This window comes from Thunnus albacares, chromosome 14 (assembly GCF_914725855.1).
Source record: "Thunnus albacares chromosome 14, fThuAlb1.1, whole genome shotgun sequence".
Lineage (NCBI taxonomy): Eukaryota > Metazoa > Chordata > Actinopteri > Scombriformes > Scombridae > Thunnus > Thunnus albacares.
This window is the reverse complement of record NC_058119.1, coordinates 7,009,152-7,020,951: the sequence shown is the minus strand read 5'-3', so window position 1 is coordinate 7,020,951 and position 11,800 is coordinate 7,009,152. Positions and strand designations below refer to the sequence as shown.

At 39.3% G+C, this 11,800-nt stretch overlaps 1 protein-coding gene across 2 annotated transcripts in view; it reads left to right on the top strand.

The window, feature by feature from the left end:
• The window catches only part of ide (insulin-degrading enzyme), a 29,103-nt gene that overhangs the window by 2,283 nt on the left and 15,020 nt on the right, over positions 1-11,800 (top strand). The window contains exons 2-15 of one of the 2 annotated variants that reach the window (XM_044372320.1): positions 135-319; positions 1,034-1,241; positions 2,772-2,941; positions 4,292-4,414; positions 5,517-5,629; positions 5,869-6,031; positions 6,256-6,348; positions 6,494-6,585; positions 6,938-7,018; positions 7,597-7,700; positions 9,419-9,521; positions 9,657-9,779; positions 10,260-10,342; positions 10,993-11,137. In XM_044372320.1, coding sequence (XP_044228255.1) covers positions 135-319; positions 1,034-1,241; positions 2,772-2,941; positions 4,292-4,414; positions 5,517-5,629; positions 5,869-6,031; positions 6,256-6,348; positions 6,494-6,585; positions 6,938-7,018; positions 7,597-7,700; positions 9,419-9,521; positions 9,657-9,779; positions 10,260-10,342; positions 10,993-11,137 — 1,786 coding nt within the window. The remainder of the gene's footprint in view (positions 1-134; positions 320-1,033; positions 1,242-2,771; positions 2,942-4,291; positions 4,415-5,516; positions 5,630-5,868; positions 6,032-6,255; positions 6,349-6,493; positions 6,586-6,937; positions 7,019-7,596; positions 7,701-9,418; positions 9,522-9,656; positions 9,780-10,259; positions 10,343-10,992; positions 11,138-11,800) is intronic. The other variant, XM_044372321.1, reaches the window with a different exon arrangement.

The window sequence follows — 11,800 nt, the reverse complement described above, 5'->3', positions numbered from 1 at the left end:
TATCAAAAAACCCTCTGTGCTAAAATCTCCCTAGGCTTTCATGTCAAGTTAAATCAGAATATAATCAGGGCTGGACAGACTCCTTGGCTAACTGTGCTACTCCTGAACTGTACATTTGATTTCCTCCACTGCAGGCTGGTGTCATCCTTGCCATTCAGAATGACCGACCCGGCTGTGAATAGGGTGGTTGGTGACATAATTCGCTCTCCCGAGGACAAACGGGTTTATAGGGGCCTGGAGTTTACCAATGGCTTGAAGGCCATGCTCATCAGTGACCCAACCACAGACAAATCCTCAGCTGCTTTGGACGTGCACATAGGTAATGGTCTTTCATCACTATTGTTATGCCAGGACAGGTACTCTGTATTTTTCATGACTTACCACCTTACAGGGATCATCATTCAAACACTTTGGAAGGCAATAGGGAAAAGACACTTAATATGTTAGTATTTTTTTACCCTTCAAATTACAGAAGTAGTCAGCATTTACATAAGATTGTTGTGGCAGAAAGAGGTGGACAACAGAGGAATCAGATGGTCGAGACACAGGTGTCTGACATGTTTGGCATCGGTACAGGTCACAGGTCACAGTGACCTGGCTCTCATTCTCCTACAAGATATATAGGAAAAAAATGTTGTACTTCACAGATGGCCATAGTTACACCTACAGAGTAACCTCAGTACTGGCCATATGTTATCCAGTATTCCTGCCACGAATAAACCTGTAAACGTAATATTTCTACCACTGGTGTCCATTTCACAGAGAAAACAGTTACCTTGTTTCTGACTGCCAGCTATAACTCCTCCTACTTTGACTAAGCAAGTACTAGGTTGCTTTAACTGCAAGATGAGGAAATGATGATGAAATAGAATAAATGAGAGAGAGAAAATGACACAAGATGTCAATCTACCACAATAACTTGTTAGTATTACACTAGGTATCTTTTAAAAGTCAAGATGCTTTATCTGTGATCTTAGAAAGACATACAGCTTGTTTGAATTCATTTCTGTGACTTTTTCACTTAAATTCACAGGTTCATTATCGGACCCGGCGAACATCTCAGGCCTAGCGCACTTTTGTGAACACATGCTGTTCTTGGGAACACAGAAGTACCCCAAGGAGAATGAGTACAGCCAGTTCCTCAGTGAGCACGCAGGCAGCTCCAATGCTTTTACCAGTGGAGAGCATACCAACTACTACTTTGACGTGTCCCATGAGCACTTGCAAGGAGCACTAGATAGGTACTTTTGTGTTCATTTGATTGGTTTACAAGTATTTGTTTCCATAGATGCATCTCATGTACATCTTGAATGTGTCCTGTATGTATTAATGTTTTTTTTAGTCATTATTGGCAACAAATGACCCTGACAGCCTGTATTCCAGAACATCAACCCTGCTAACTAGTCTCCAAAATGACCATAGAGATGAAAAAACAACTCTGACACAGTATTTACAAAGATAAGCTTCTCTAAGATAGATAGAAAGATACTGGTGGAATTTGAGGCAATATATAACATGAACAGTAATGAAAAATGCTTATGAGTCTTTTTTTTTCCCCCCTGGGTGCATATACAGTACCTTTTATCCAGTTAGACAGATGTCATATGTTCACCTAAGTAATCAGTATACACAGTGCTTCTATCTTTGGTTACCAGACTCAGCCTCATTGTGCTCTCTTTTGTAACCCTCAGCATAGCTCCCACCCCGCCTCAGACCAGAAACCCCAGGCGTAGGGTGAGACTGATGTCCTCTGCCTTGCAGGGGGCTCTGCTCACGTGTCAGCTGTGGTGGTTTGGAGAGAACAGTTGTGTGGTGTCAGAATTTCACCTTTTGGGATAAGCTTACCCACTTATAAATGAATGATAGTCTAGCAAGCACCTGTTTCTGTGTCATAGGCTAATTGTTCCCCTGCAATAGTGAATTGTGAAGACCATCTGGACTGTAGTGGTAGGAAAGGACAGTGCAGGTTATGCTTAAATATTGATGATGTTGCTTCTTTGAAAACATTGTGTCTGAAAGGATTATACGTGTCATTAGCTCCTTAACCATACTCTTGTTATAATAATCAGAATGACTGTATTATATCATACCTTCTGGGTAATGTACATGTCTGGATGGTTGAATGTTTTTCTATATTCAACATGATTGATTATTCAATAGTACAGCTATAGTGGTGTTAGTTGAACATTTTCAGCCAGAATATTTTTTTTAAACCCACCATTTTATGATGGGCTTAACAATTTCACAAGAGCTAGAATACAGGAGGGTGCAACTAAGACTAACAACCGCAAGCACCTCATAATATAATCACATTTCAGAACCAAGGGTCATGGAGTGGTTGCTTTGTAAAAACCTTTTTATTGATTTAAACAACCAGCTACTGTATCTGGCACATTTTTAGTCAGAGCCAACAAGGATTTTGGACGTGACTGTTGCATAAATCTTCCAAGCTACAACAAGAACTAACTGGGGTGTAGCTTTGAAAACATTCAAATTATATGTGGGCTCATCGTTTCCTCATTTGCATGGCAGTTGCTCACTCTTTGTACTTATGCAAATGTTTTCTGTTTCTGCTTTACGTCCTTTTCTGTGTCTACAGATGGTCCTACATACTAGAAACCTTATTTTAACCCAAAACAGTATTAGGCTACCACTCAAAGCCACCTTAACTTTTGTTATCATATATCTGCATGTTGATTCTACATACTTAACTATCTATCTATAGATCTGTCTAATTTTCACTTTGTTTTTTCATTTTGCAATATCTGTAGATTTGCCCAATTCTTCCTGTGCCCACTGTTTGATGAGAGCTGTAAGGACCGGGAGGTTAATGCTGTGGACTCTGAGCATGAGAAGAACCTGATGAATGATGCTTGGAGGCTGTTTCAGTTGGAGAAGGCCACTGGCAACCCTAACCACCCCTTCAGTAAATTTGGAACAGGTAGAAATTCTCCACACTTATCACCAGTCCTCACTTAAACAGCACATTATATTATTCATCATGAATTTTTGCATCATGCCTCCATGGTATGTTGTCATGGTCTGTCACATCTGTATGTCTCTCTCTGTCTAAATATACATTTAACACACAACTGGAACAATATATTTTAGAACACTAGCTCTTTTGCATAGATGATCTGATTTAGATTTTGGATCAGCCTACTAGCATTTTTGCATACCAGTGTTGAAGTAGGTGTTTCTTTAAAGTGCTATGGCTGTGTCATATTTGAATATATGGCGCTTACACACAGAGATTAATCAATGGTTGTGGTTATTCAACATAATTATGGTGGATATTGTAAGATATTAGGCAGCATATATACCTCAACTTATTTGGATTTTGGTAAACACATTTTTTCACATTACTGCAACATTTATATCACTTTATACCCTTTTATATATACATATATTTGATTTATGTGTGAAAATTTCCCCACAAAAAACACACACAGAAACCCTTGCATGTATGACCAAATAAATGAAATAAAAGGAAACTTTCTGTAGAATGAGGTAAACATTGTGGCAGAGGTAGTGTTGATCACTTTATACCTTTTTAACAGTAACCGTGAGGGGAAAGCATCTCGTAGCATGAAAGCAGCTTACTCTGTGTTTCTGTGAATTGCCAGATCAGAGTGACAGGGACTTGGAGTAGCTCCCAGCTCAAAATAGCCACCTGATGGCAGTCTTGAATTATATCTTTATTCCAGTTAAGAATAGAAGAGGATCAGACAGGTCTGAAAGTCCTGCACTCTGAGGAGACAAACATAATCTTCTCCAGATTGTTGCATAGTTCCAAATCAAAAATCCTCAACCACCAGCACTTGCCTCAGAAGTTCCAGTAGGTTACAGTTGTGTTTTAGATTTCATAATCGTTTACAAATGGCAGGGAAGCAGCTTGTTCGTGCACCTGACAGGCTATTGTCACCTCATAAACTACAAGTTGGTTGACCTATCATGTTCTCACAGTTTCCTATTTTAGTCCTCTGAATATTTAATGCCGTTCTCAAGAAGATCATTCTGACATTATTCTGTGGCTGCATCCTTTGTATTCTGAAAACAGGAACATTCATTGTTCCACTCAGTGCATCTATCTGTCCATTCTCCATATTACATAAAATATTCTGTCAATATGCTGCTCATATTTAGGAATCTATTTACTGAAACCTCATTGATAATTGCAGTTGGATAATGAAGATGAACCTGTTTTTTAGACTGGCAAATGCAGATTGATTTAATGTATTTAGTTTTTTAAAGAACTCTTATCCATTGGGCTGATTTATTTCTTTTATAGGTAACAAATTGACCCTTGAGACCAGACCATCTAAAGATGGGATTGACATCCGTCAGGAGCTCCTGAAGTTTCACTCCACATACTACTCCTCTAATCTCATGGGACTCTGTGTGTTAGGAAGAGGTAAGAAATGTCATGTTTAAATGTCACAAAGACCTCAACAGTACTCGTGACATGACAACCCTTTGAATTGTCTCTTACTCAATACAAGAAAGAGGAACAAAGACTGCAAGTCATTGAGGACTTGGTGGAAGTGGCCTAAGGATGTTTACAACAATATCTCTAGGTTTTTTTTTTTCAAATAATTATACAGTATATCAGCATAGCATACACCATTGTCAAATCAATTGAGATACTGTACCTTGGTATAATTACCAAAAACAAATGAGACCATTTGTAAGACAGAGTAGCTTCTACCTAATTCCAGTTGTAGTAATTTTTCAAAGGGTAGTGCATGTTTCCCCTACACCTCCTTTCTTCCTGTCCTGCATGTTTGTCTTCTCTATAGCTTTGCTGAACACAGTGGAGTTGATTTATTGTGTTAACATCATCTCCCCATTGGCCCATCACTAGTTTCACCCTTTGTAATCCTCTGTAGTTGTGAAAAACTCTGCTGCCTGTCATAAAAGAACAGCACCCTCTTCCTGTTCTGTCAATTACAACAGTCTTGGTGTTGAAGGGACAGTTGAACAAATGACCCAATAAAGCTACTGTTATATATCCTAAGATACAACTGACAGTCAATGTTCTTAATGATGGTCTTTTTTTTCTACATTTAAGAATGATTGTTAATGAATTATTGATATTGGGATGTGACACATAGCACCTTTTTAACACTTACTGTCCACACTTAGTGTCCATTTTATCTTAGTTAATTGTATTCATTTTTCTTTACAGGTGTTGAACTCAGTTAGCTCTTATTGAATGAAGTGTCACTTGCATGTTCATCTTCCGCTGAAATGTTGCAACACTGTCATTGCCATTTGAATTGTAAGTGACACAGTGTGACATAAGTGCTTATAAGAGCACTCTAGCATGATTAATAGCTCCCAGTGGCTCTCAGTTACTACGCTGCTGAATGTCTACTATGTTGTGCATTTACTAGTAAAAAAAAATATATATATATATATATATATATATATATATATATATCAAGAGTGACAGTTGCGAGCATCATGGAAGTTGATAATTAATGGTCAAAATGTGATCTCCTCCTCACCCACAGAATCACTAGATGAGTTGACCTCCATGGTGGTCGAGTTATTTGGAGAAGTGGAGAACAAGAACGTGCCTATCCCAGAATTCCCAGAGCACCCCTTTCAGGAGGAACATCTCAGAGTGAGCCTAGCTTATTTTCCCGGTGTTTCTTGCTCTTTATGTCAGAGGTGTGATGTAAGGCCATAGCCAGTAATGAGAAGGTCATTTTCATTATGAACTGACTGTTTGCGATATGAAAATATATATTCATTTCTTTGTTTGGACTGTACAGCATCACTTATCATGTGTTTAGTTTTCTAAACTCTCCTTTAACACTTCTTTAGTAACTTGATCTTCTTTTTTCTTGTTTTCTATCATAGCAATTCTACAAAGTGGTGCCTATCAAAGACATCAGGAATCTGTATGTGACTTTCCCCATCCCAGACCTACAGAAGTACTACAAGTCAAACCCAGGACATTATCTGGGACATCTGATTGGTCATGAAGGACCCGGAAGTTTGTTATCCGAGCTAAAATCTAAAGGTGGGACACAAAGTAGAGCTTCAAGATAATCGACAATAATGTCTTAAACAGCTTTGTGTTTAAGGAACACATTCAACCCTAATGGGTAGCGCCAACACAGAGCACAACACACTTTTTTTAAATATATAATTAATATATTTTTTCAGTATTTCAGGAATATTGTAAAAGTTAAAGTCAATCTACTGATGATCAAATGACAATAACCATGAATATTATTCTTTTAGGCTGGGTGAACACACTTGTTGGTGGGCAGAAAGAAGGAGCCAAAGGATTCATGTTCTTTATCATCAATGTGGACTTGACAGAGGAGGGCCTCTGTAAGTAGTGCTCGCTACATTCACCATTTACTGGTGTGCTTTGCATGTGGTTATAATTATTCCCCACTGTGGTCAGACTGGTATATGTGTGGGTAAATTAAATGTAAACAATGAGCATTGACGCATGTTCTACATGTCACTGCAGTACACGTTGAGGACATCATATTCCACATGTTCCAGTACATTCAGAAACTGCGTACCGAGGGACCTCAGGCGTGGGTGTTTGAGGAGTGCAAGGTAATTAATGATGTATATTCAGTGACAACATTTCAGACAGGAAGGGCAGGACAAACTTGACCCTCCTTATGTCTGGTTACTGGAAAAACTAATTGACAGGCAGCAGAGGCTGATGTATTCCATCCCACCTGCTGACTGTACAGTTAGCCACGTCAAACAAACCTCATTTAGCTTGTGGATAATATTACATTCCAATGCAACATACAAAAAAATGACAAAACTGAGCTCTTGGTTTAAATTCTGTACTTTCCCTTTCTAGAATCTATCTCAACATCTGAACTGTGTGTAGTTGTTATATGTGCTTGTGACATGCTCTCTCTGTCTCTCTCTCTCCCTCCCTCTCCCCCTCTAGGATTTAAACAAAGTGGCCTTCAGGTTCAAGGACAAGGAGCGACCCCGTGGCTATACTTCCAAAGTGGCTGGTTTACTACATGTAGGTCCACTCTCCAACTGCAAAGGTTGTTTCCAGGGAGACACAATGCAGCTCATTGCGTCTGTACCTGCTGTCGTCATCAGGCTTCCTGGTCTGTTGTAAGACTGGAGAATGGAGATTTTTTAGAGCCATGGTCGATATTAGGCTAGACATGTTTTTTTTTTTTGGGGGGGGGGGGGGGTTGTATTACTGTAGCAGCAAGGGTCATTGACTAGAGTACATCATGGCCTCTGTTGCACTTATTACAGGCTTTTTTTCTGTGTATGTCTCCTCCTAGGTTTTGCAGTGCAAATAATTGTCTCTCACCCTCTGTTATAACAAGATGCTTGTAGTCCTCATATTACACCCCTGTGAGATAAAATGTAATAACAGTGTAGCAAGCATTTAGTCTGACTTTCATTTTCTTCATGCAACAGTTTGCATTCTTCCTTCCAGTTATAAAATGTTGTGGTGCACAGATCACACATCTATGGACAATAAAGACACAAGCTTTAACAATAAGTAACCTAACCCCACCCCACCTCACCTCCCACCCCATGCAGTACAATGCTAATGCTATTGCTCTCCGTGTATTTCAGTACTACCCTCTTGAAGAGGTTCTAGCAGCAGAGTACCTTTTGGAGGACTTCAGGCCAGATCTGATTGAGATGGTGCTGGATAAGCTGAGACCAGAACATGTCAGGTCAGTGTGAGAATATCAGTCTCTGGTCATGAACAGAAAATCAATGCCATCCATGTGCTTTCAGCTATGGTCACTTTCCTTACTCCAGTATAATGTACTGGTTGACTTGACTAATTTCACAGCAAACTCTCAACTCCTGAATAAATGTTTGTTTTTTGATGATCAATTACCACAAGACCAGTCATAGTTATGTACCTCAACAATTACAATAGTTTGTCTTCCACAGTAACATTAGGCTAATGCTTTAACACACCACTTCACTAAATCTGGCACTATGTGATCAGTGTGATAAATTGTAACACTGTAATGTATATTACTTGCAGGAAATTACCTTTTTCCTTGAATTTGCTTTATTTATTACATTTGCATTTTGCACAAATAGACACAATACATTATATATGTATAAAACACCAAAGAAATACTGAAGTCTTTGAAACTAGTGTCTGTGCTTACAGTTAAATAGTACTTTTTGTTGCTTGCCAGATGTAATAAAAGTGTTGTTGGCCTACTTTGAAGGCGATGACAGACAACTTTACAAATTTGATTCTCTCTGCAGGTTCGAAAAGGGACTGTTTGTTATATCAGGAGATATGTGTGCTCAGGAATACATTATCAAGATTTTCTCTTTGAATTGGAAATACAGGTGTCCTAATAGGGTTTCACATGAACAAGTTGGCCATTTATGAAATCTTCTCTGACTTGTTATACATGCCCCATGTTATTTTAAATATTGGCACATCAAATTGTATTTGAGCTTGACAACTTGATATGCTGGCAGACATAGTTGGTAGCCAGAGTTTACTGTGTGTTTTGGACCTAAACACTATGTGGTTGTAACATGATGTAAATCTAAGTCTGATCTTTTTTGTCCTCTGTAAACATGCTGAATAGGTTAGATTTTTGAGGAGTGAACTCTGAGAAACTTTTCAATTTTCCTGTTCAGTTTATAACCTCTGCAAGAGGATTACCTACCAGAGACCATATACAACATGAGATTAATGTTGGAAAACAGAAGAAATGGTGCACATATTTGGTGGGAATAGCACAGTCTCTACTTTTGCAGCTGCACTTTGAGTCTTGCATCACAGTCTTGCCTGGCGTAGCTTTAACAGTTTAATTTTATGAGATGCTACTGTTTTTTCAAGCAAAGTGCAGACTTGTAGTAACTAGTCCATTTCTTAATGCTCACCAAGGAAGAAATTGCATGCACTCATTGGCTGACCCTGACAGTTTGCGTGCCAGTCTCCTCTTCTACTGAAGTGGCTATTTAACCTTGGGGTTTTGCCAGCACTGCTTGGAATTCATGACAGTGAAGTTACAGCAAGTTAGGTTGCATCACTAAAATGCTGGAAATTTGGTCGATACACAATTTGGTTTTACATTGAGTCCTAGTTGTTTGTTGTATAACAAACAGTAACCTTCTATTGACACTATGACTGAATAAATAATGTTTAGGTACCATTGAAACACACACTCTAAATGCAGCACACTGAGGGCTTCAACTTTGCAGACATAGGAATTCTAAACAAAGCTCATCTGTTACAGGCAGACAGTGTGTCAATAGATCTCCGCTGCATTGAACGCGATCCAAATTGTGGAATACTAATAGAAAAGTGCTCACATCTCACATTGTATAGCAGTAATAGAGTAACTAATCAGCTCTTTAGAGAGGTTTTTATATCAATGTAAAATGACCAGGTTGACTCCTTTTTTTCCAGAGTTGCAGTGGTGTCAAAGTCATTTGAAGGGCAAACAGACAAAAAAGAAGAATGGTATGGCACACAGTACAAACAGGAGGCCATCTCTGAAGAGACCATCAAGGTGAATCACTGCGGTCATGCTGCTCTCAACAAATCACACAATACTAGCAGTCTGGCTGTTCAGCTTGTGATAAATACATGACAACAGCTTAAGTTTTAGAAGATACTGGTCTCTGATTATACATTTGTGTTTCAGAAATGGGAAAATGCAGACCTCAATGGGAAGTTCAAGTTACCGATGAAAAACGAGTTCATCCCTACCAACTTTGAGATCTACCCTCTTGAGAAAGACTCTCCATCCATGCCCACTTTAATCAAGGCAAGTGTTTTCACTGTACTGCTTTATCATCAAAGTAGCATCACTCTTCATTACAGGACTAGACAGTCTTTGCTTAAATGAGTATTGTGAAAAAATCTCTTATGTTTTCATATGGTAATAAGGGATTGTTGCGACTGAGACAAAGCATTTAGCACTGTTGTTGCCATCATGTTAAGATCAGAGGAACTGAGCTATTAACAACAGCTTGCATATTCCATTCTCTGAAGGAAAGACTGAATAAAAGCTGCTGTGCCTTTTTCTTCATCATCGTTACTGCTGAGTGCAAAGACCACATTGTGATCTGTTGACATCAAAGTCATTTCATTGAATTTATAAGCAAAAGCACACTATATGCTTATTCTGTGAAGTTAAACTGCATTTGCTGACATATTCTCATGCCATCTGTTTTCTTTGAGCGTAAAGAACTTTCAATGAATATGAATATCAGAACTGCCTGTGTGTGGCCTTCATTTCTACCAGGACACTGCTATGAGCAAGGTGTGGTTCAAGCAGGATGACAAGTTCTTCCTGCCCAAAGCATGCCTGAACTTCGAGTTCTTCAGGTACGTAACTAACTTGAACCATCATAATCCTGTTGGGATTTTGAGCACAACATCCTACACCAGTAAATCAACTTTCTACTTGGTAGTACTGAAAGCCTGCCACTACCTAATGTGAGCAATATAGAGTCAGCTGCTCTTTAAGGCAGGATGATGCCAATGGCGATAGAGGATTTCAGGATTTATTAAGAAATGCTCAACTCTAGAACAAAGAAAGAAGAAGACTTAAACTGACTTCCTCGTCCAGTGTTGCTATAATTTACCAGGGAGCCATAATGCTTCCAAAAACAGCTGTGGATTTTCATTTACAGTTGCCACATAGGTGGTATTAACAATATGAGCTGGGCTAGTCTGTACCAGCAAAGTTTAGGCAATAGTTGACAGCTGATACACTCCCAAAGTTTTCTGTTGTTATTATTAACACTGCAATTATTTGGTTCATAGTGTGCACCCAATTGTCAAATACCAAACCAACTGCCCTGCACTGAAATGTTTGTGGTACCGTTACACCCCTAATAACCACAATCAAGTGAATGTTAGAATCATGGACCGAGCTGTATGTGCTAGCTTTTGTTCATATTTCAAAAAAAATGTAGAGACAAACATCTCTACGCTGCTTATGGTTTGTTTGACCACTGCCATTTTCTCTACAGCCCGTTTGCGTATGTGGACCCGTTGCATTGTAACATGGCATATTTATACCTGGAGCTCCTCAAGGACTCCCTCAACGAGTATGCATATGCAGCCGAGCTAGCTGGCTTGAACTATGACCTCCAAAATACCGTCTATGGGATGTATGTAAGTATTCAAATTCTCTCCCTGTCGCCCTCATGCTGCATCCCAAACCAAACCTTAAGTCCCCTTACCCTTTATCATCCTCAGACTTGGCTACTGTAGCTTGGCCAGGCCAGGCCTGGGTTGACGAGTACTTTAAAGCCATCTATGTGGCTAAATGAGAAGGTCACATGACATTGAACAACACAGTGTATTTGGTAAATCATTGTATTATTAGTAGTATTATTTTCTGTAATACCTCAACACTCTCATGTCGCAACCAAAATAAATTGTGTGCAGAAACTCTCCGACCCAGACCTGGCTGGTCTTAGTCTACCCTCTGTTCCATCTGCATCTTCCTCTTCATTCTTCATCAATCTTTTTTCCCCCTCTTTGCTCAACCGCCTCCCACCAAACCCTCATGACTACTTAAGAGGTGTTTATTTCCTCATGTGGTCAGGCAGATTGGATCCTTGTCGTTTCTGTCTTTTAGATTGATTAGGTCTAGCTGCACACCTGTAGTTATCACATCAGGTGAAGCCGGCGCTAGACAGAGCACGAGTCCTCCGTAGAATATATTTGTCTGTTTTTACGGAATAGAAAGCCGGTCACGAGGCTGCATATACATACTCATCTTATCATTCTTCTTGTACTTGTGCTGTCTTATCTTTTTTTTGGACAACCCCT